A 23,702-nucleotide genomic window follows, 5' to 3' on the forward strand; every position below is an offset into this window, starting at 1 on the left:
AAAGTATCCTGTGTGAGACCCAACTGTGCACGTTCATACGTATGAAAATGGAAGAGAGGATAGCACAATCACATATTGACGGTGCCCAGTTGCACTCTAAAATATATTGCAAAGTTGATTCTCAAAGACTACATAATGTTAAAGACCCCACTGATTCCTAATCACAAAAGGACAGAAATAAGTTCACCTCTACCAGGAAGGCTGCATTGTAGGAAATAAGGAATTTTAAATTCAAAACTAAATAATGCCTCCAGACCTTCACATAAACAAATCTAATCATTCTGGTTTTATTTTTAGTCACATGCAAGTGTTACAAACAGTCCACACAATATAGGCATCTGATAGACAGATGAGCTAAGAGGTGAAAAGACCTGTACATCTACCAGAAAAATCTTTACCTCATGATAACTACATGACCTCTTCCAATTACGAAAAAAAAAAGAGTGAATTTCCACATATAGCACATTAATGATACAGCATAACACTAGACCATGAAACCAAACCCTCCAATGACTGAGCTATGCCAAGGTAGTCGCGATGTCAAGATACTGCAACCTTGCTGCCTGGCACACCTCTATTTCACAAGGGCACGATGGGAATTCTTAGGTGCCAGCACCAGCACCAGCACCAGCACCAGCACCAGCACCGAGTGTGTTTGACCATCCGCCGCTACTAATGCAGTTGGATCATTCCCATGCCTGTGCCCTGGTCCAATGGATGTGTCCATTGCTTCCAAAAACTTTGCCAGGCTATTTGATGTGTGAATTACATGCAGCTGCTGTAGTAATTGACAGCGTAGATGATGGGGTATCACCATAACTTTTCATCACCTAAATCCAAGCTAGAGAGCCACGATCATTTGAGGGTTGAGGGCGACCACGTGTTGGGGTGGGGGGCCTCTGGGTGTTCAACTCCTGCAAATGATAGTTACTGGATGAAGAAACAGTATGAAACAATTGGTTTGGCAAATTTGAACCCAAGTTAGAAAATTCAAGGCTGACATCCTCAGGATGTCATATACCTGCATCCATGTATCTTCCACATGCCGCTCAGGTGAAGCCTCAGGTGACGTTATTGCAGGAGGTAAAGGATGGATCAGTTTGGGTACAACAATCAGATCTCTACCTAGAACTAAGATCGCTCCTGCATTATTTGCAGTGCCTGCAAAAACAAACGACCATTGAGGACAAACAGTGATTACTCTCCTCACAGAGGCGGGTGGGTGGCTGTGTTGTTTTTCTTTTTTTTACAAGAGTCGCTGTGGTACTCTGCAAAGGAGCTTACCACAGTAATTTGTGGCAGAAAACAATGTGATGAGATGCCCTTGTGCAAAACGCTCGAAACCATCCATCACACACTCATGTGCTCTGATAATCAGCTGCAGGTCGTTGTTCTTGCAGAACTCCAGAACTCGATCCGGCTGCCACAACAAAAGCATCAATGAGACTATGTAAAATGCAGAAAAAGTGGCACCTCTACAAAGATGAACAAGAGCATATGATACGCAAAATAAACCAGGAGCACATGAATACACACCCCAAAAGTGACCAAGCCTGGACCTCGGGCATTCGGACGCAATCCTTCAACACTGTCATTCTCTGTTGGATCAGACCTGAAAACAATGCATATTAGTGAAAACCCAGTTTCCTGATGTCGCCAGCCTATGATAAATTGATGCGGTGTAACACCATGAAAGATCAAAACAGAGCTGGTGCAAGCAAAGAGTCTGGCATACCACAGCAAATCCATGAGCACCACAGATCCCGTCTCCATGGTTATGGGACGTTGCAGACTTTCTATCTGCCCAACATGGTTTATAGAACGACCTATCCCACCATGCATGCAAATTATTTTGTTTTCGATAAGGGCAGCTAAAGGCAGCCAGTCGAACAACTGATTGATGCGCCGCCAGACAAAGATCCCTTCCCTCTCACCCTGTTGTATCCAAATTATCATGATTAAAAAGGCACCTATGATCTGTCTTCTCAAAGCAAAGCCACAGCACAACTGTCCAAACAAGATCTTCATAGGAGCTAAGTCTTATTCAAACCTTACCATGCGTTCAATACACTCTATCCGGAACCCAAACAGCGCATTAATGTCCGCAGCCTCATGATTTCCTCTTATCAGATGAACATTGCGGGGATACTCAACCTTCAAAACCAACAACGCTTTTTTAATCAGCAAGACAAAGCCTTACACCTTACAATCATCTTTCACGTGACTTGAATCACCTTCAAAATACCATACAACTTGAGCTGAAGCCCAAGTTCATTGTGTACTTGCTACCTTGAGTGCTAAAAGCAGTGTAATTGTTTCAAGACTATGTTGCCCTCGATCAACATAATCACCCAAAAACAGATAATCAATGTACCTGAAACAGAAACACATGATGTAAAATATCCTATGCTCACACAGGAGAACACAGACAGATAGATTACGAACACTGTAGAAGAATCCCATATTTAGTGAAGCTCCTGGGGCTTGCCCCAAAATCCCCAAGAGCTTTAGGAAACCATGAAAATGAAGTTCAAGGATAACATTACATAGCAAGAAAGCAAAAGATTTCAAAGAGTCTCCTGATGCCTTCCCACGAACTGAGGTGACAGATTGTTCCTGCCTAGTACAACACTTACGTTATATCTCCTGCTGTTGAGGGAGACCCATACTCATCAAACAAACGCATAAGGTCACCAAACTGACCATGCAGATCCCCAAAGATTTTCACTGGTGCCCTGAGTTGAAGAACACTAGGTTCCTGACCAAAAATTCTTTCTGCACTCTCACACAACTCCAAAATCTCATCACAATCCAAGATGAACTGCCTTCGTACTGGTGGTTTCCAACCACGTGGCTTCAACAGCTGTGCTATGACCTGCAAAGGTCCAAGTAGATGGAAATCATCCCGCATGGATTCCACACAAGAACAAAAATGTACAGGCTTGCCTCTTGGGATTCCTGAAATCCGCTACTTATAGGCCCAAATTAAGCACAAAATGATTATGTAAAATTAAAGCTGTGTGTGGCCCTTAAGGCTTGCCTTCTTTGGTACACTGTTAACAGACATTTGTCTATCCAAGAGCTTTCTTGCCGCACTGGCACTCTCTGGAGTTCCATAGCTCACACGGCGTCCTTCGTTCTCAAACTGGTCAATTGAAAGCTGCCTCACCAAACCACCCAATGCTCCTCCAGACTCTGCAGCAACCACCACCTGTAGCCACCAATTACACATTTTACTCCTAAAGGGTGCAAATACATCTCCTCTCATAATGTGGAAGTTAAAACACCAGTCATGGTGAGACAAAAGTTAGTCCTCTCACAGCTCTATGATGCAGGCGAACATCCACCGGTGTAGAGAGGTTGTCCATCAAGGTAGGATGAACCTTGCTGAGAGACATAGGGGGCAGTTTAGCAGCCAGAGTTGATTCAGTAGCATTACCCTCCAAATGATCATTTTGTTCCAATTTTCCATTGCTCTGGCGAGCCCTTTCTAGGGCTGCACTGATTGCTTCAGCTTCAGCTGCTGATGCCTCCACTAAAGATTCAACACCCTTGCTTGGTCTCCTGAACACCCACTCGATGTTATAGGTGTTCCATTTCCAATACAACCAAGAACTGTGCAAAAGAATCATGGCAATACAGCTCACCTGTGATGACCCTGCGACAAAGCATTATCTGTATTCATATCCACATCCCCGTTCATAGAAGAGGCAACAGGAACTCCAATCACAACAGCATCAGGAGACAAGGGTTCTGGGCTTGTGCGTCCATAACCATAAGCTAATTTTCCATTAGACCCTTGGCTTGCAGGAGGAGCTGTTATTGTTTCACCAGCAGCAACATCTTCTGCCACCAACAAATCGTCTAGTAGGACACCTGCACGAATTCAAGAAACTCCTTAATTATTTTTCAATGTAAAAGAGAAGCTAAAAATATAATCAAGTAAAAGCCCCCCCTCGCTCTCTCTCGCTCTCTCTCTCTCTCTCTCTCTCATGACTGTGATCACATATATCAGGATACCCTTTACCATGGTCTACTTGACATGGATCCCGCGGCACCTCTGGAGATACTCACATCACAGTTGACTGATCTACTCCACTCCTCTGCCATTGCCAGGTTCCCTCATACCACCCATACCCCTCTAAAGCTAAAGTAGGGATGATGCCCCAGAATGGTTGGTACGACGACGTGTGTTGTGAGACTCGTGCTCGCCTCAAACGACAGAAAGAACTAGGGGAGTCTCTCAGCGTGAAGCTCAAAGATTAAACCAAGCTCTAACTCGTCCAAAGAGGAGGAAACACGAAATCGAACAATACTGGGAGTTGTACCAACTATTCTTGAGCATTAACTCAAAAAAGGCTTGGAGGCGGTTTCATGAGCCATGACCACCCACACCCATCACTGATCCGACCATCTGGCATGATTATACAAAGTCCCTCTACCATGTACCAGATCAACCCCCGTTACCCTCTCCACTTGATCCTCGACCCACCACTTCTACTTTTTTCACTTCAAGTGGTAGAGAAAGCTCTTAAGAGGCTACATCACGGGAGATCTGCAGATCATACAGCGATACAAGGTGAGCACTTCTCTTATGCCTCTACCACCATAGCTCCTTTCCTTGCACCTCTCTTCAACAGGGCACTTGTAGAGGGCTTCCCATCATGACCCCCATTCACAAATCAGGTGACCCGCTGGACCCCCGGGAACTACAGGACTCTCATGGTTGGCCACCACATGGAGCATGAATATCATTACCCCCATTCACAAATCAGGTGACCCGCTGGACCCCGGGAACTACAGGACTCTCATGGTTGGCCATATTATGGCCAAGATATACGGATCAGTACTTGAGACAGCACTCAGCTCTCTAGCCGAGAGGGAGGGTCTTCGTGCTCCGGGACAGGCTGGGTTTTGCAATAACTTCTGCACACTGGATCATATCTTCACCTTGAGGAGCCTGATTAAGCAGGCCAAGTCACGAGAGCAGAGACTCTATTGTTGCTTTGTGGATTTCCGCAAAGCATTTGACACGGTGCCACGGGACCAGCTCCTACAGAGATTGCAGACTCTTGGGGTGCCTTCACATATGATCTGGGGGATCATTGCTTTATATGAGAGGGTGACGGGACGAGCCAGATGCTCAGGTGGTCTGTCAGAGGAGATACATAGCACTATGGGGGTGCAGCAGGGCTGCCCACTCTCCCTGACAGGACAAGCCAGATGCCCAGGTGATCTGTCAGAGGAGATACATAGCACTATGGGGTGAAGCAGGGCTGCCCACTCTCCCGGACACTCTTTGGCCTGTACATAGATGAGGTCACGAACTTCATAGACAGAGGAGGAAGAGGTGCATCACTGTCAAGGGTTTTGGTCACTTTATTACTCTATGTGGATGACATCATTCTGATATCTGACTCGCAGGAGGGACTGCAACACCACATGGACGCCTTAGATGATTTTTGTACACAAAGAGGCCATTCAATGAACCTTGGGAAAACCAAGGTTGTGATCTTTCACACTTCCAGATGGGTTATGAAAGATACAATGATCACATATAGAGGCAGCCAGGTGGAGGTGACAGAATCATATGTATACTTGGGTATTACCTTCACTAGTAATGGGAGCCGTTTCGTCATGAGACAGGCATCACAGGACACACTCACCCGAGGTTATGCTGCCCTTGCAATGATGGAGCGACAGTGTCATCAGGCTCACTTCCAGGAAACTCGCACCAAAGGATGGCTATTTGACACCTTAGTCACCCCAACTATGATGTATGCAGCACCGGTATGGGCCCCTAACCTATCCACATATGATTGGCGTCGGATGGAGAAACCGCAGATCCTCGTGATCTCTAGGATGATTTGCAGCAAACCATCAGTACAACAGGAGATCGTCAGAGCAGAGCTTGCAGTGCCCCCGATGATGGTAGAGGCTCTATTTCAAACCATAGCCTACTTCAGACGCATCAGAGGCATGGGCCCAGAGAGACTACCCCGCTTGGCCATGGAGTCCTCATAGAGTATTGCCACAGAGGGGCGCCATCACCCATCATGGTATGCTGCAGTAGATGAGTGGTTCTCAGCACATGGGCTCGACATGGATAGATTACCACCCTTCTAGTATGATGATGACTCCCCATACTTTACACTCTTCCGAGAGGAGAGGAATAGAGTTCTGAGACAGATGCACACCAGGGAGACTTGGTCCGGTCACCTTCCCACCAAGATGCAGTACCACAGAGATCATTTCCTTAGATTCGCAGAGGATGGATTTGTTAGACTCCCAAGCTATATGGATGTACACATGTCTCACGCTATGAGGTGACTATTGGTCAGATCCTCACACTCTGGAGATTGAGGCAGGGAGAGCAACACGGACCCCTAGAGAGGACAAAGAACGCAGATTATGCCACAGCAAGGTACTGACAGAGGAGCATTACATATGCAGATGCCCTATATATTATGAGATTAGAGGGAGATACCATGGCTTGTTTAGAGAGGGTTTTGGCCCACTTAGCCGGGTGCTGGAGTATCCTGTGATCAGAGATGCTTAGGCCTTTTCTTCCTTGAGCTACACCTATTGGCATATATGCTATGACTTATGCCACTTATGATATGAGTAGTGCCACATGTGAACATGGGCTAAGCAAGGGCACTTTTCTCCCTTTGGGTTTTTCCCCTTGAATATTAGGTGTGAAAGGATACCACACTTATTATGTGTATTTTTACAGCTCACTTGCTTCACATCTTTGTATCCTATCTTCTTTGAGTATCAATCACCATCTCTCTCTCTCTCTTGAGAGCTTGCTGCTGTGTACATATGTGTGTGTGTGTTCTCTGTTTCTCTGAAACCCTAACCCCCAACAGTGGTATCAGAGCTTGGTTGCAGCCTGTGGAGTTCCCAGCTTCCTATGACCACAATCTGTCCGGGCCCCATTTGTCTACCGCCGCCCATCCAAGCCTCTGCTTGGCCGTCCTGCCGCCCATTTCAGCCTCTAGAAGGGGCGGAGCTAGTGGGGAGGGCTCCACCACCGCCCAGCCCGTCGGAGCTCGCACCTCATGAGGCGCCCCAGGGAGGAGCTCAACTCCACCTTCGCCTTACATGGCAAAGGCCACTTTTCGAACAAAACTAGTCTCTTTTGTCCCTCGCCGTGCCAAATCCAACCATCAGCCGCCGTCGCCGTGACGGAACCATCAGCCAGCTGCCGTTGCTAGCCCCGTCGCATGCGCTTGTTCCTTCGCCGACAGCAGCTAGTCACCATTAAGGTTAGCAGCCCATCAAGGTTGGCGCCTACTCCCGTCAAGCGAGTAGCACCTGGTCTTCTCACTGGCCTGTAGCAACCCGTCATTGTTAGAGCAAGGTTACAGCCTGTTTGTGACAGCCACTCTGTGCACAACAAGGAGGTGGCCTACGACGTTCTCTGCTGCTCCTGCCATCATTGTCATCTTCAGCAAATAAACTCTTTCCATGGAGAGTCGGCACCAAGACAACAATGCCTACCCAACTCATCACAGGCTACAGCAACCCTTCAAAATCAGGTAACTGATTTTTGGTTCAAATCAAGGAGCTTTTGTGAATTCATTGCTTCATTGCAAGATTCAACTGCAGGCAACAATGCAGCAACATTAGGGTGCAGGATTCAACAAAAATTTGGGGATTTGTCAGATTTTAGGGATTTTCAGAATTTAGGGATTTTTCAAAATTTGCACAATTGCATTTACAAGACGCGGAGAAGATTGGGGCTTTCATGAAAGCATTGCTTAATCACAAAATTGAAGCTCATTGGTATACAGATTTTTGGGGCTTTTGTCAATTATGTGCAATTGACACATAAATTAGCCCATTGGTGCTCAGAAATTAGGAGATTTTCAGCATTGCATCCTAAAATTTGGGGCAAAACATTTACAGGACATTGTGGTTGCCTAGCATTGCACTTCGGTGCTTTTTACAACATATCTCTTGGTAAAGAGATTTGAGCAAACGGCTGAAAATACGACTGATATATTTGAGGTTTTGTCCCAAGAGGACAAATTGGATGACAATAATTACTCCCTATGGAGTTTCATGGATCTACTTGTGGCCAAAGGATTATGGGGTTATGTGTTAGGTGAAGATGTAGGCCCTATTGACATAGCACCTAACACACGTGGCCGCGGTGCTCAATAAGCAGCAGTACCCACTCCTTCCTCACACGAGCAGAAAAGATGGGATACTCGAGATGCCCAAGCGATGGCTTTGATTGCTTTGTCAGTAAAGCAATCAATTATACCGCGTATTCGGTCTTGCAAGACCTCACGACGAGCTTGGAATGTACTTGAAACCATGTATCAAGCAAAGAATGATGCCAAGGTTACATTTCTCAAGAAAGAGCTTGAGAACTTGGACATGAATGAAGGTCATAGTATAGTTGATCATCTTAAGAAGACCCAGGATCTTCGGGAGCAGTTGCTCAACATTGATAAGGTCATTTCCGAAAAGGAGTTGGTTTCCATAACACAATCATCTTTGCCAGAAACCTACTTGAATTTCCACACATTGCTCACTCTATCTATGTGGGGTAACCCTGAACCAATCTTGTTTGAAGAGTTGGTTGGTTTGTTGCTACAGGAGGGGAAAAATCGAAAGAACAAATCTTCCAGCATGCATGGTGATGGGGCTTCTGTTGCCCAGGGCAAGGGCAAGGAAAAAACCAAACACAGTTTTCAGCCAAAGGCTGATTTGGGACAGCCTTCACAAAAGGCTAAAAATGATGCAGACAAGCCCAAAAAGAAGCTTCTTGCAGTAGTGACATTTGCAAAAAAAGAGGCTTGCAAAGGAGAAGAAAAAGGAAAGCGGCATGGCTGTAGATTCTTCTTCATCACTTGCAAGGAAAGATGATGCATCAGTAAATCTTGTGCAGGATGAGTGGACTTTCCTTACTTGCAATTATGATGCATCATTAAAGCATATGTCTCTCAGTGTCAATGAAAGGCACGACACATGGTATTTTGACAGTGGTGCTTCTAAACACATTACCTCACGGAGGGATTGTTTTAAGAAGCTTATGGCTGCCCCTAAAGGCAAGCGGGTAACATGTGCAAACAATTCTTCTTATCCAGTTCAGGGTGTTGGTGAGGTGCTTCTCACAACAAAAGATGGTGCAAACTTACAAATGTATTGTATATGCCAGGGATTAAGAAAAACTTGTTGTCCGTCTCCTCTTTTTCTAAAAGAGGGCAGAGCTGAGTACATATGCAGAGAGCGAGGGGCTACGCGCTCTTGGCCAAGCAGGGCCTTCTCTACTATCGACCACATCTTCACTCTGCGTTGCCTGATTGATCAAGTGAAGGCACGGAAGAGGAGGCTTTACTTCTACTTTGTGGATTTCCGCAAAGCCTTTGATACAGTGCCACGAGAGCGACTCTTCCAGCAACTTCAATCATTGGGGATACCCACAGAGATGACACGGGGCATTTATGCATTATATGAGCAGGTACTAGGATGGGTACGATGCCCAGGAGGCTTATCTGAGACCATTGCTAGCACCATTGGTGTGAAGCAAGGATGCCCACTCTCCCCTACTCTCTTTGGGCTCTACATCGATGAGGCGGCTGATTTCATTCTACGTGGAGGAGGAGGTGGGATCGACATCTCAGGTACACCCGTCCACATTATGCTATATGCTGATGACATCATTCTAGTGTCTGAGTCACAAGAGGGACTACAGCTACATCTGCAGGCTTTAGATGATTTCTGTACACAGAGAGGGCTGACAGTGAACCTTGGGAAAACCAAGGTTATGATATTCCATACGTCGGGGCAGATCCGACGACATGCAATCTTCACTCTTGCAGGAGGCCAGGTTGAGGTGGTGGACTCATATGTATACTTGGGGATTACATTTGCTAGTTCATTAGGGCGCTTCTCTATGGCACGAGCAGCCAGAGACAGATGACACTGGGATATGCTGCCCTGGCCATGCTTAAGCGACAGTGCCACCAGGCACACTTTCAGAAGCCCCACACGAAGGGGTGACTATTCGACACTCTGGTCACACCCGCACTGATGTACACAGCAGCAGTATGGGCACCCGGACTCTCGGCCTCCTCTTGGACCTAGATCGAGAGACCCCAGGTTCTGATGCTCTCACGGATGATTCGCAGCAAACCATCTGTACCACATGACATTGTCAGAGCAGAGTTTGCTGCACCACCCATGCTAGTAGAGGCTCTCTTCCAGGTGGTCTGCTTTATTCATCGAGTGCGAACCATGGCTCCGGACAGATTGTCACGTAGAGCTTTTGAGGCATCTAGATAGTTAGCTGAGGCTAGTGACACAGGATCATGGTATGCACAGACGATACAGCTATTGACCCAGTGTGGGTGGGACATAGATCACTTGCCACCTCTTCAGTATGATCTTAATGCTCCACATATGCAGCTCTCACACAGTGAGAGGAACAGAGTTATGCGACAGGACTTATTGCAGCGCTATATGAGGCGGACATGGATCGCACCCCACCAGCCCCTGCCTACTAAGATGCTATACCACAGAGATTGTTTTATGAGCATCTCAGAGGATGGATTTATTCAGCGACCCGGATATATGGATGTGTACATGCCTCTCAGAGCCCAAGTGGCGATTGGCCAACTTAGAGTGTCATCACACCAGCTTGAGATTGAGGCAGGTAGGGCAACACGGATCCCCAGAGCAAAGAGGATATGCAGACTATGCCAGGAGGAGGTTGGGAGTGAGGAGTATTATGTATGCAGATGCAGAGCATATAGTGACATTAGAGAGAGAGACACCACCATCTTCAGTGGACGTCCCTCACAGATCATGGAATCCGCAAACCAGCGTAGATTTGGCCAGTTCTTGCTAGAGACACAGCACCATAGAGAGGCACTACCACAAGGAGAGAGGGGCGACAACTCCAGCTCACTGATTTCTTCTAGAGATCTATCCCAATGCCTACCCTGACACAGGAGGGGGTTACACTTCAACGCGCTGCGGACCCCCGAGCCAAACGGAGACTAAGGGATCCAGGCTATCAAGCTCCCAGACTACATCAAAGGGAGATTACAGAGATACGGGCTCGACATTAGCACCATATCCAAGAGCGGCTAGCTCACTTATACTCACACCCGGATATCATGCTCCAAGGGATTTTTGCCTCGCCATCACCTATGTATCGCATATTACACCCCCATTATGGTACTTGTTGGAGCTAGACAGATCTGCATTGCATTCTTGTATACCCTACGGATATAGGTTGCATACTGAGCCTTTGGCAGTAGTGCTCCATCCATCACCCCCCCCCCCCTACTAGCTGAGTACTTTCATAATCTATTTCATGTTTATTTTGTCCTTTTTTTCTGGACATCCAAAGGACATTGACAGTTGTACATGGATTTGTCTCATAGGTCGAGTTCGGCCTCTAGTAGACGTTAATACAGCTCTCTCTCTCTCTCTCTCTCTCTCTCTCTCTCTCTCTCTCTCTCTCTCTCTCTCTATATATATATATATATATATATATATATATATATATATATATATATATACACACATCAAAGTCTCAATCCGGAAGGCACGGGTATGCAAAGTGAGACAAGAGCATTACACGTTCAAATGCCCACCTAACTAGGCGATTCACAGGAAATTCCATTATCTTTTCCCCTCTAACAGGTTATGTAGTAAGCGGAATAGAGATGCCTGGATTTATACTTGCTAGAGCTATGTCATCAACGGGAGATGGATTTGGCCTCCCTCTCACAGGTTATGCAATATGCGGAACAGAGATGCCTGGCTTTATCCGAGATGGGTTTCATCCCCTCTCTCAGGTTATGCAGTATGTGGAACAAAGATGACTGGCTTTGTACTTGCTATAACTTCATCGTCAATGCGATGCCCTACTAAGACAGCATCCTAGGAGTCAGGCGTCAGCACAATGCCTCCCAAACTTCCATCACAGAGCTCATTGGACTGCATCTGCCTACTACACAGGATGCCACTCACTCTTCTCTGGGACAGAGGGATTCCACCAGACATCGACAACCAACCAAATCACAGTACCCTTTGGCCCCATTCACCCATTGAGAAAACGAATATCGTGTCCCACATCACATATGTCCGGTGTGCTCCTTGATGAATGGTTTAGCAAGAGACAAGGGCAACACGGCATGCACCGTAGAGGAGACAATAGTAGTGTGAAGGCCAGGAGGGGCTCTCAAGTTTTAATCGTCATGGGCCTGGCTATGTGCTGCGCACGTTTTGGTTGTTATTCAGGTGTGTTCTATACACACTAGAGGAAGTATTGTGTAATGCTTGTGGCCCCGCCTTGTGTGGCTGGGTGATTGCGGCTCTTTTAATAGGGTGGTATTGTGGTCAGGCCGGCCTTCTTTGTGCAACGCACAGGTGATTCACACGCTGGTGTTTAGGCCAGGCCACCACGGCCATTTTGTTCATCCTAATTTATATTTTGCAGAAAGATTGTTTTTGGTTTAAGAAAATCACAAGTAGGTTACCGCACCCATAAAAGCAAATGAAAGCATCTTGTGAGGACCTTTTTTTTCCAAGAAAGAAACAACTCGAGTCAAGGTTTGCAAAGAAAAGTCCAACTTAGCTTTACAAAAAAGCTTCATTGCTTTCCTATGGCTAAAGAAAAAAAAAACAATTATCCTTTTTACAACAAACTTGTGCTGCCTTTCAGGCATCTCTTAAGCTGAAATGACCTTCTACATGCTGAAAGGGATGACCAAAGGTGCATAAGCTTAGCAATAATAACACCAGAAACTCCAAACTTCTAACAAAAAACCGGGATTGCAAAAATCCTTACATTTGTGTGTGTGTGTGTGTGTGTGTGTGTGTGTCCCCTCGTATGTGTGAACCCTTTGTTTGTGTGTGTTTTTGCGAACATCCCCTAAAAGGGTTATTGTTCACACACTCTTATAAGCGGATAAGATAAGCATGCCATGTGACATACACTAATTAGTGTGATATTTGTATGGGTCAAAAGATAAGGCTGCAAGCCTACAAATGCATTGTACTTGGTGAGTGAACATAACTTCTATCAATCAAATCACATCATTGACTCGTGCAACATTCATTCTCTCTCTCTCTCTCTCTCTCTCTCTCTCTCTCTCTCTCTCTCTCTTTTGGAGAGTGGTATACCATCTACTCGGAGATGATGATGCTCTCATGTTTCTATGTTCTTAGTATTCCATGATGAGCTTCCATGGACAGTTTTGTATCACCCCAGTGAGATAGCTATCTTTATGTTTTCTTTCTGTTTTATTTTCCATTCCATGATGAGATATGCCATGGACATTATTGTATCACTTTGGTCTCATAGGCCAATTGGGTCTTTAGTAGACGCTTAATATATCTTTCTTTCTCTCTCTCTACACACACAATGATGTAACGGAAGGGCAGCTCTAACACAAAAATCTTATCGATCATGAATACTGATCAAACACGAGCATGCCAGATAAGAGAGGGAAGAAGACAACTCTGCCCAATACACCACACTAGGGGCTAGAGGATGGGCTGACCACCCCCCCCCCCCCCCGGGCCCCTTTTTTATGGTTAGATTACCAAAAAGGAGTCTGCTTCAAATACAACCTTGCGGGTGCCCAGGAATTCTCCATTGGTTAGCACCTGATTCTTCCACTACAAGATGAAAACAAAAACAAAACATATGCTGAATTCAATGTTCGTTCATAGAATAGGAGAGCTTTCCCGGCTTAAAGCATATGCAGGACAACCATGGACAGCCCACATCAGCCCACGACAGCCCTGTAAAGCCATCTTCAACCGTGCCAAGCGCACAGAGCAAATCGACCAGCCACAAAGAGGCTGAACCAGCAATCGACTAGCCCTCAAAGCTCCCTGCAGAGCAGTCGACCAGCCAATCCCTCTTGCCAGAAAGAGTTGACCAGCACATAGGGTTCAATCCTCAAGTCGACCAGCGTATAAAGACTCTCCAGAAGAAGTCAACCAGCAGATTTTATGCCTTTTGGCAGCCGTCCAGCTCAAGGGAAAGCTCCAAAACAATCAACCAGCTCCCACCAGCCACTTGGATGATACAGATCTTGACAGCTAGCAGTAGACAGCTCAAGATCAGATCGGCCAGCTCCTCCGTGCACCAGTAAAGCATGCAATCAGCCCAAAAACACGACCTCTCTCTAGTAATAGAGCTTGTCCTCCAAAAATATCCCAAGCATGTGCTTTTTAGGTTCAAGAAGGGGCGCCTACAAGCAATCAGCCCATAAACTGTCCGGTGCCCGTCCTTTGGCCACCACTTGTATTAAAATAGTTCTGCCCAGTGTGTACAACTTAAAAGTTTGTCCAGGCACTTATAAGTGAGTGTGGACCTGCATAGCTGTAAATTGAGTTTTCAAGGACACTTACCACCTATAAAACACAGGTAGACCACCTGTCTGTCCAAAACAGGTGTCCACAGGGTGCCCCTGGCCCCAAGGACAAACACATGCAGTAATCTCACGCATTGTCCAAGCAAACAAGACAAGTCATCCAAATATAAAATTAAGGTCATACACACACATGAGTGCAACTAGACTGGAAGAAACACCCATCTGCTTAGTCATATCAAGTAAAGTGTTTAGGGATCCAAAATCCTTGCGGAATCTTCCCAAAACATAAGTACAGGTAATCAACAAGATAGCTAGTCCCAAGAAAACACACCATGTCAAGCTCCACAAGCCATACATGCACTATCATGTCACACTGCATATGCCACACAAACACACCATGTCAGGCTCCACAAGCCATACATGTATGTCATGTCAAGCTCCATATGCCACACATGAACAATAGAAAACATAAGCAGTGAAGAATTTTGTGACATTCCCCCCGACTTTTATGGAGTTGACCGGAACTAAAAAGCTTCTAGGTAGGCCATCAAAAGTTTCGAATAATACCACCACCACCACTACCACTGCTGCTACTGAAGAACAACGTAGGTGGGACTCCAAGGATGCGCAAGCCACGTCCATGATCGCTCTTTCTGTGTAGAGATCTATCATATCTCACATCTGATCTTGCTGCTCTACTAGGGCTGCATGGCACATCCTTGAAGCCATGCTCCAACCCGCAATGAAGCTAGAGTCATGTACCTGATATGGAAGCTGGACAACCTTGATATGCAAAAAGGAGATTCTATGGCACATCATCTAACCAAGGTAAAGGACTTGAAAGAACAACTGAACATCAATGAGATAGTACGAGATAGAAAGTCAGTCACCACTACTCTCAATTCCTTATCGCCTTCCTATCAAGTTTCCATAGTTCTTTAAATCTTTCCATGAGAGGTGGAGGCAGCCCTATTTCTTTTGAAGTGCTGGTTGGGTTACTCCTTCAGGAAGAGCAAACATGGAAGAATAGATCGAGAGGCAATGCTAGTAGAGAAGATCGAGCCTACTTCTCTAGGGGCAAAGGCAAAGTGGACTTGTCTTGGGTGACACCAAGAAGAAAGGAAAATATCATTACTACCACAAGCATGGACACTACATCAACGAGTGCCATAAACGTCTTGCCAAGCTAAAGAAAAAAGATGAATGGGCAAACTCTACTCCATGAGAAGAAGAAGCAAGAAGATGCAACGAACCAAGTCCAAGACAACTCTACTTTCTAGCCACATTATCACTATGGGGGAGAACGTTAAATATTAATAGTGATGAATGTGGGAATAAACATGTGTTAGGTGGTTGCGTGAATTGGCACCTAATTCTAGGTTTAAAATAAAGCGGTTCTAGTGTGTGTGAACAACCGCTATTGTGCGGGTTCTTTTGTGTGTGGGAACAACCTCTTAGGAGGATCTTATGTAAGCAGTGATGTATGTAGGTGACACGTGTTGGCACAATATGTATACACCTTGTCAAGGGGGATCTCTCCTATAAAAGGACCATTTTTATAATAATTGAGTACAACTAATCTTTTGAGATTATCTCGTACCCTCTTACATAATCACTCTTGTTAAGCTTTTGTGATTAACTCTTAATACCAACAATTATGCCATTCACTTGGCATTGGCTACACTTCTTCCCATAGTCCTCCATATAAACCGCATTTGTGGCCGATAAAAGTATCTCTTAACTAACGCAAGAGTTCTCTAAATGCCTAGGTACCAAGGACTGGGGACATCATGACACTCAAAAAGTATCCTCTTTGCCAATTAATCAATGCCCTACTCGCAGACCTTTTCATTTTTATCCAACAGTCCATTCCGAATGGAATAATACAGTTGGGGTATCTTCTCTTTGGCAAGACTTATCTCGGATTCCGCACTCCCCCCACCTCGTGAGCTGCCATCGAATTGAACTAGCTGCTAGATCCTTCCAAAGAAGCGATCATTCTCGCAAAACCCCTAAAGAGAAAGATAGGGATCAGCAGAGATCTCGACTATAAATAGAGCAGTTATTTCAACTCATCTACAACTCTGTTGTTGGACCCCTTTCGGTACCATATCTCAAAGTCAAACTCTTGCATGAGCTCAACCCATCTAACTTTGCAACTACAAAGATCACCTTGGTCACAAATATACCTTAAGGAATGATGATCAATCCATGCAACAAACTTGGAGCCATAGAGATAATGTCTCCACTTTTTCAAGGCATGTATAACTGCAAGTAACTCCTTTTCCTGCGTCAGATACTGCATATGTACTTCTGTGAGTTTCTTGCTCCTAAAAGCGATCGGCCAACCATCTTGGAAAAGAGTTGCCCCAATGAAAAACCATTAGCATCAATCTCAACCACAAACGGTTTGATAGGATCTACTAAAAGCAGCATGGTGCCGTCATTACCGACTCTTTTAGTTTCTAGAAGCTCTTGTTTAGGACTTCATTCCACACCACGTGAGGATTGTTCTTGCGCTTTTTCTTTATCACTCCTTTTAGGAGTTGAGTCAAGGGTGCAACCACCTTGGCATAATTCTATATAAACTTCCGAAAGAAACCCATATAACTTTACTTGCTCTATTGTCTTCGGAACTCGCCATTCATAAACTTGCCTCACCGTATCTAGTCCTGCTCGGATACCATATTGACTAACAACATGCCCAAATATAGACGCTCCGATTTGAAAACATTTGGCTCTTTGGCGTACTTCTCCTTTCTCGATATCTACAAGACATTCCTCAGATGTTAGACATGCTCATGCAATGACTTACTATATATACCTAGATGAATCCAGGAACATGTCCAAATTCACCTTTTAGAAACGTGCATGTTATATACTCATGGTAGTCAACCCACAAGACTATATAACTATCAACTCCATTATGCATAGTATGGATTAGATACTACGACATCCCCACTAACGTCATCAATGCCCAATAGTGGGTGTAGAACTCTGTATCAAGATATGCTCTCACACACGCACTCCACATACACACACACACACACACACACATAAGTGCATATATTCACACAAAGCCGTTCGTACTAAGTTTTTGTCAAACCTCCGGAGATGCAAGGCAGACTCAGCATAATGAAGCCTAGCACTAAGGGAAGCAGCAAAAAGAAAGAATTAGTACAACAAATAAGTAGTTGATAGGGCAAATGCACTGCTAAAGATAGAAAGAATAAGTATAATATCAACTCGCCACAACTCGGATGAAAACTTCACAATGTGAATCTGCATGTCCGCTAATAAATAAGCATGTCATCCAAAAAGAAGACGATAAACTTTTCCAGATACAGATGAAACAAATCGTTCATCGTCTATTGGGAAGTTGCCAAAGCACCAAACAAAAAATCCAAAAACCCATAATGGTCATACCTTGTTCGAAAGCCAATTTTCAGCACATCCACAAATCTAATCTTAATCTGGTGATAACCCGACCTCAAATCAAGCTGCATGAAGAATCCCCGAAGCCTATCTATAAGGTCATCCATCGAGGTAACAAATACCCATTCTTTCCCGTGGGTTTGGTTAACTCCTGGTAATCCACACAAGCACATCATGCCGTCCTTTCTCTCGGACAAAAGCATTGGTGTCCCCCATGGAGACTTACTAGGTCATACAAACCCTCATTAGAGGTAACCCTATAGATGCCTTTGAATCTCATCCTCTTCGGTTTAACTAAACCGATAGGGCTCCTTCAAGTAAGGCTTGCCACCAAGCAAAAGCTTAATAGCATGCTCTCCCCTCTCTGTGGAGGCCCTCTGATAAATCAACCGAAACACATTTGCGAATTCACATTTAATGTCTTACCACACCTGCCTCGTCATATTCAATAGGGATATACAATGTACATATACCTAGATGAAACTAGGAACATGCCCAAATTCACCTTATAAGAGTGCAATTTATAACCTCATGGTAGTCATCCACAAGACAATAAACCATCAACTCCATCATGCATAGTATGGACGAAGGCAAACTTAGCCATCATGAAGCCTAGCACTAAGGATCACAACAAATAGAAAGAATTGTTACAACAAAAAGGTAAACATAGAAAGAACTAACACAATATCAACTGGCTGGGATGTCAATTGCATAACATTTACAATGGAAAAGAGACATTCAATGGTAGCACTGCTCCTCAACTCTCAATGATGAATGAATGAATGACATGACCCTCAGCCATAGGCCTCTATTTGTAGTTACTTTTGGGATAGTTAGCAGGCCATCCCTAATCTGGGGTTTTCACACTATAATAATAATAATGCTGTCCACACTTGGCTACTGATTGGATGCCTGGACAAGAATACAATGAATCGGCACAAATGCCCTCACATACACATGAATCTGGCCATGCACTCGACCTCTAAGCTGGCCAATGGATAGAAGCATGTCCACGTCATACCTCGGGAGAGCGTGCACGTGCCACCACTTTTTGTAAGGTTTATCTAGGGGTCACCTTTATGCTTTTGACCTCCTCCTGTATCTCAGTCATTTCCTGCTCATATGCTTTGTGACTGGCCTTGTTCCCCTTGAGAGAGACAACTTCAGCCACTAGTTTCTCTCCATTTTGTCTTAAATGGCCATTATCTTCTTTTAGGGTGATAACTCCCATCTCTAGCTTGGCGGCATGCACGAATACAGCATCTTTTAGGCAGAGCATACCTACCCATATCAGTTGTGCCATGGGGCCGAGTGGTTCCACAGATGAAGTTGCTAGTACCTTAAGTTTCCTGAATATTTCCTCAAGTTTTGTGTGAGTCTATTCCACTTCACTGACCTTGGCATGATTGCTAGATTTGCAAAATTGGGAAAAGGGGAAAAAAGAAGAAGAAATGGAATAAGGAAAAATGAAAAGGATGAGAATGCAGAAGAAAGGACAAGAGAGTGAAGAGGGGCCATGCACAAGCATGGCAGGCTGAGAGAGAGAGAGAGAGAGTTTTGTCTGATGTTGCATAGGCACATACAAGGAGTGTGTTCTTCAGTATCTATCTCCTGCACATCGCAGTATGCATAGTCTATCTCTCGTGCCTCCTCTTTCCAAGATCCAGTCTCAAGCTCAAGATGATGGGATCTAGTGAGAATCAAGGTGATTGCACCCCTAGCCAATGAGGGATTGGTTGTCTACAGGTGCGCTTTACTCTATTTGGGCTCTGAATTTAGTGCGAGTCCAATTGTTATTTACCATTCTTTTATTCTAAGTAGTTGAATAGTTGCAAATCAGTAAAAACAGGACCATATGAGGCCCAAACGTGATAAAAGCCACTCTGGCGAAGAGGTCTCACTCACCAGCTCTTAGCCCACCATATATGTATATTGAATTTCCAATAGATGCAGCTGCATGCCGGCAGCGTCTAGTCAATTCAGCAGAAGCCTCTCCTCCAGGAGAGTCTGCACTATACCTTCCTGTGCGGGGACTTGTGACCACTCCTTTCCGATCCAACCAAGCACCAGCAGCCGTATCCAGCACTAAATTCAAAATCAAATAACTACATATCAAAACATTGTTGAATCAATCTGACATAACCTAGCTTGTGAAAGACCAGCAGCAAAGCCATACAACTGAGGTTGCATGGAGCTGACCTGCAATGTTGGATCCATCCTCCACCATCCGGCCACCTCCCAAAGCTCCACCAGAAACATGCAACCTGGCATTCACGAATGTCTTTGACAAACATAACAGTGAGATTAGCTGGTGAAATTTATGTTCATTAGTCCCATAAAGCCAGGCCATCTTTAAGTAAATTCCAACAAAACCATTAATACGCAAAAGCATTTGCTAAATAAAAGAACTTACTGCAGCATGTTGATAACGAGGAGAAGGAGAAATTCCAGGAGCAACAGCCCATTCCCATCTCCCATCTCGATGTTTTGCGAGGCCATACGCACTAGCAAGGGGCTGCAATATGGAACGAAAATCATTCATCAGTAACTGCAAAGTTACCCATGATTGTGTTCTCTCTTCCAATTTATGGCAAATTCACAGGTCCATTCAGCAATCAACCACATGCAAGTTTTCTTTTGCCCTCTCTCAGATGTTCCCAAACACTGATTGCAGCCTATGTCCCAGTTTTTACAGCTACTTAAGTTATGCTGTACCCAGTCTTCTGCATACGAATTCGTTCTTTTCTCAAATTTCCTACCCTATTGGACACATTACGATTCCAACCTTAAAAAGGCCTGGCCACAAACATAACAACATATTACAAAAGCAATGCAATTGTATGCCTAATGTTAATGTCAATTCCCTGACGGGGGAAAAGCCTTGGTCCTTTGACCCCTCATACCAGGCTTTTGAAACATTCATTTGCAGTACGATCTCTAACGTGCCTCGACTACCTTTACTCAGGCCTTCCCCACAAGGTCCTCACCCTAACATAATTCAGCCAATATGTAGCTAATTATAACATTTGTTACCAACATGCTATCCTTTGTTGCTTTATAATGCCTTTACTTAAGCCTTGAACCCAAGGTTGAGCCTGACCCTGAAACTGCCAGGGAAAGGCAATAAAGGTAAAACCACCGTTGGATTAGCATGGGAGGTTTCTCTCTGTGAGGGGTTTACACATGCTATAGATGTTTGTACGGCCTGACTTGAGAATTCAAATCCTTAAACTACTTCAAAATTAGCTCTATGGTTACAAGATCAGAATATCCATTTCTTCGGGTGCTTTGTTGTCCGTTGCAGACCTAATGTTATGACAATGGTCCAATGCAAGACAATTAAGATTTCAATCAACATTACACACCAATAGGAGTCTTCTAATAAGTTTCAAAAGTGTATGGAACATACGAAAGTCAGGAGACAACCAAGGAAGACAACTCCTAACATAATCACTACTCGCCAGACAACCAAAAATGTGACGATGCCAAATGATCCAAGAAGCTAACTGAAAAGAGGGGGAGGCCACACACTCATGACAGCACTTCATCTAGCCTGGACCTGCCGAAATCCTGTTCCATACACACCCTCAACTGAAAGTCAAAAAAAGGTAAAGAACGGAGGTACCCCGCTATCTATGAAAGCCCCCACCTCTCCCCCTGGCCCTGCGCTGCCCGAGTCAGCTCCCCCCTTTTCCCATATTTCTGCTGTACCTCCCTACTCGTCCCCCTTTGCTTGCCTCCGCATTGTTGCCTTCTTGCCCTCTCCATTTTGTGCCCGTCCTTTGCCAGCGGTGTGAAAGGAATGGCTTCGAATTCACTCTTATCTTATTACGATCCTAGCAGGTAACACCGGCGAGATCTTCGGCGGGAGGAAAGCCCCGGAGAGAAGCCAGCAATGGTGGTGTAGATTTTCATAATTCATGCAAAACAAACAAAAGGCGGAGGAGTGGATCTCCCAGGCATCTTGTACAAGAGAATACTCTCCTGATAATAAAGATACCTCGGCAGGGGCGAAGGGGGGGGGGGGACCTTTTCTAGGATTATTTGTCGTACGTCGTGACCCCATTGTGAGTTTTCAGTCCAGGGACAGTCAGGCACGAGCTAAATAGGTCAGTCTCTGAGCTTTAGAGGTCAATCAGATGTCAATCCTCTTAACCCACTTGGAGAAAGCATCATTTAGAAGCATATAGTTGTCAGCCATAGTAGTTGCATGTAGACATTTGAGGTCTCATTGCACATAGAAGGGGGAAAGCCCCAATGGGCTAGCCTTGCAAGAGGCATCCAAGGCCCTTTTCCATTCAATCGGCCAGCCCATGTGGTTTTGGCCATGCAGTCGGCTAGCCCATGAGGCTTGGGGTCCAGTCGGCCAGTACCCGACCAGCCCCACAATAGCCGACTGGGTATGGTTGCCAGTCGTGGGGTTTACACAGCAGCCGACAAGCAGCTTCTACACCCGACCAGGCATTACAGCAACCAACACATCATTAAAGTTAGTCGTGGGATTTTTTCATCAGCCCGTTAGCCATCATCTGCTTCCTGTTTAGTGTCTTATTTTAGCCTCTACGGCTGACCATGTTAGCTAGAGGGGCTGGTCACCCCTCACATATTTTTCTCCTATTTTATCCCCATTTTTATGGAGTCCTGGATATTTATCCTAGTCTTGGACATTTATCCCAGTCGTGTGGATGCTAGTCGGCTGCCTACTTTTGGGCATATATATAGCCGGGCTTGCCTCCCTCATTATTCACTACATTGTATTGCTTAGCATTGTTTGCTACAGTCCCTCACATACGAGGCCTTCTCCCCTCTTGCTCGGGACATGTATTCTTGGTTGATGAGATTGAGAGCAAGTCTATACCTGTGTTTCCTCTCCATCTCTCTCTCACACTCTCTGTCCTATGTTTCCACTTTCCCTTCTTCCATTGTGCATTCTATCATGGTATCAGAGCGCCGATGAAGATCAGTGTTGGATGCTCCCTCCTCTCCCTCCTCAGGTGGTCAGATCTGCGTTTTTTTCCTCAGGTTGCTGCTGGTCGCCTGCATCTTCCAGGCGCTTCTCCATTGCAGCTCCATGGTCTTCCTTCATCGGTTTGACCTCTGAGAACCCTTCACACCTGTTTTCTGCTCTGTTTTCAGAGCTGCAGCACCTAGAGTGCTGTGTTTTTCTACAGGTGGTTGTCAGCAGCAGATTGCAGCGTTTTTCAGCATCTTCCCCCTTGTAGTGTGAGCCGCCTGTTCTGTGCAAGACAGCAACAGTATCTTTGCTGTGTTTTTTTCTCCTACAAGTTTGTTGGTTCTGTTTGCTACTCTGAGGCTCCTGAATTTTTCAGGTTTGTAGCCCTTGTTTGCCTGCGTTTTCTTCTCCAATGGACACACATCACTTGCAGAGGGGGTTTTGTTTGGATTGTGGCATTGGAGGCAGTTTGGTACTTAAAGAGGACACTGAATTTCTGATTTCAGTCAGCGTTTCGCTGATTTTGGAGCATCTATACCTGTGTTTTGTTCCTAGCCTACACGGTTTCCCGGTTTCTTCGTGTTCCTTGCCTTCTGTTGGCAATGGAGTGCTGTTTGCTGGACAGCAGTGTTTTGGCTGCGTTTTGCTTCCCACATGAGTTTTCTACACTCAGAGGGGGCCCATCTCCAGCTACTTCACTCGAGGATCAGTTTTGGGAGCTGTTTTGTATCTGTGGAGACTTTCTTCTGAGACAGGAGTTTACAAATTTTGAAGGAGAGAAGTGATCTTTTTAGAGATCTTGAGCACATTATTTTGTTCGAGCCTATGTTCTTTGCAGTGTTTGTAGAGAAAGGAGGTTGTTTTGCCTATGAGGTGTTATCCTTTCACATAGATCATTTCTTTGTTGCTGATTCTTGGGATCTTGTTACCATTACAGTTTATATTCCTGCTTCCCT

At 45.1% G+C, this 23,702-nt stretch overlaps 1 protein-coding gene and 1 pseudogene across 1 annotated transcript in view; one reads left to right on the forward strand and one right to left on the reverse strand.

Moving 5' to 3' along the window:
- Positions 1–263: 263 nt before the first annotated feature.
- LOC147624607 (serine/threonine-protein phosphatase BSL3-like) overlaps positions 264–23,702 on the reverse strand; it is a 50,331-nt gene continuing 26,892 nt past the window's right edge. Inside the window, exons 8-21 of the mRNA XM_086819624.1 lie at positions 20,206–20,307; positions 19,992–20,073; positions 19,698–19,877; positions 3,648–3,876; positions 3,321–3,564; positions 3,041–3,211; positions 2,637–2,875; positions 2,290–2,374; positions 2,056–2,154; positions 1,736–1,935; positions 1,537–1,612; positions 1,285–1,420; positions 1,022–1,161; positions 264–914 (exon numbers count right to left, since the gene is read on the reverse strand). Coding sequence (XP_086675750.1) covers positions 831–914; positions 1,022–1,161; positions 1,285–1,420; positions 1,537–1,612; positions 1,736–1,935; positions 2,056–2,154; positions 2,290–2,374; positions 2,637–2,875; positions 3,041–3,211; positions 3,321–3,564; positions 3,648–3,876; positions 19,698–19,877; positions 19,992–20,073; positions 20,206–20,307 — 2,067 coding nt within the window. The 3' untranslated portion in view covers positions 264–830. The remainder of the gene's footprint in view (positions 915–1,021; positions 1,162–1,284; positions 1,421–1,536; positions 1,613–1,735; positions 1,936–2,055; positions 2,155–2,289; positions 2,375–2,636; positions 2,876–3,040; positions 3,212–3,320; positions 3,565–3,647; positions 3,877–19,697; positions 19,878–19,991; positions 20,074–20,205; positions 20,308–23,702) is intronic.
- LOC147624608 (uncharacterized) lies at positions 9,393–11,095 on the forward strand (annotated as a pseudogene).

The sequence above is a fragment of the Cibotium barometz genome, chromosome 25 (genome assembly GCF_041138505.1).
Source record: "Cibotium barometz isolate CiBa-2024 chromosome 25, ASM4113850v1, whole genome shotgun sequence".
Lineage (NCBI taxonomy): Eukaryota > Viridiplantae > Streptophyta > Polypodiopsida > Cyatheales > Cibotiaceae > Cibotium > Cibotium barometz.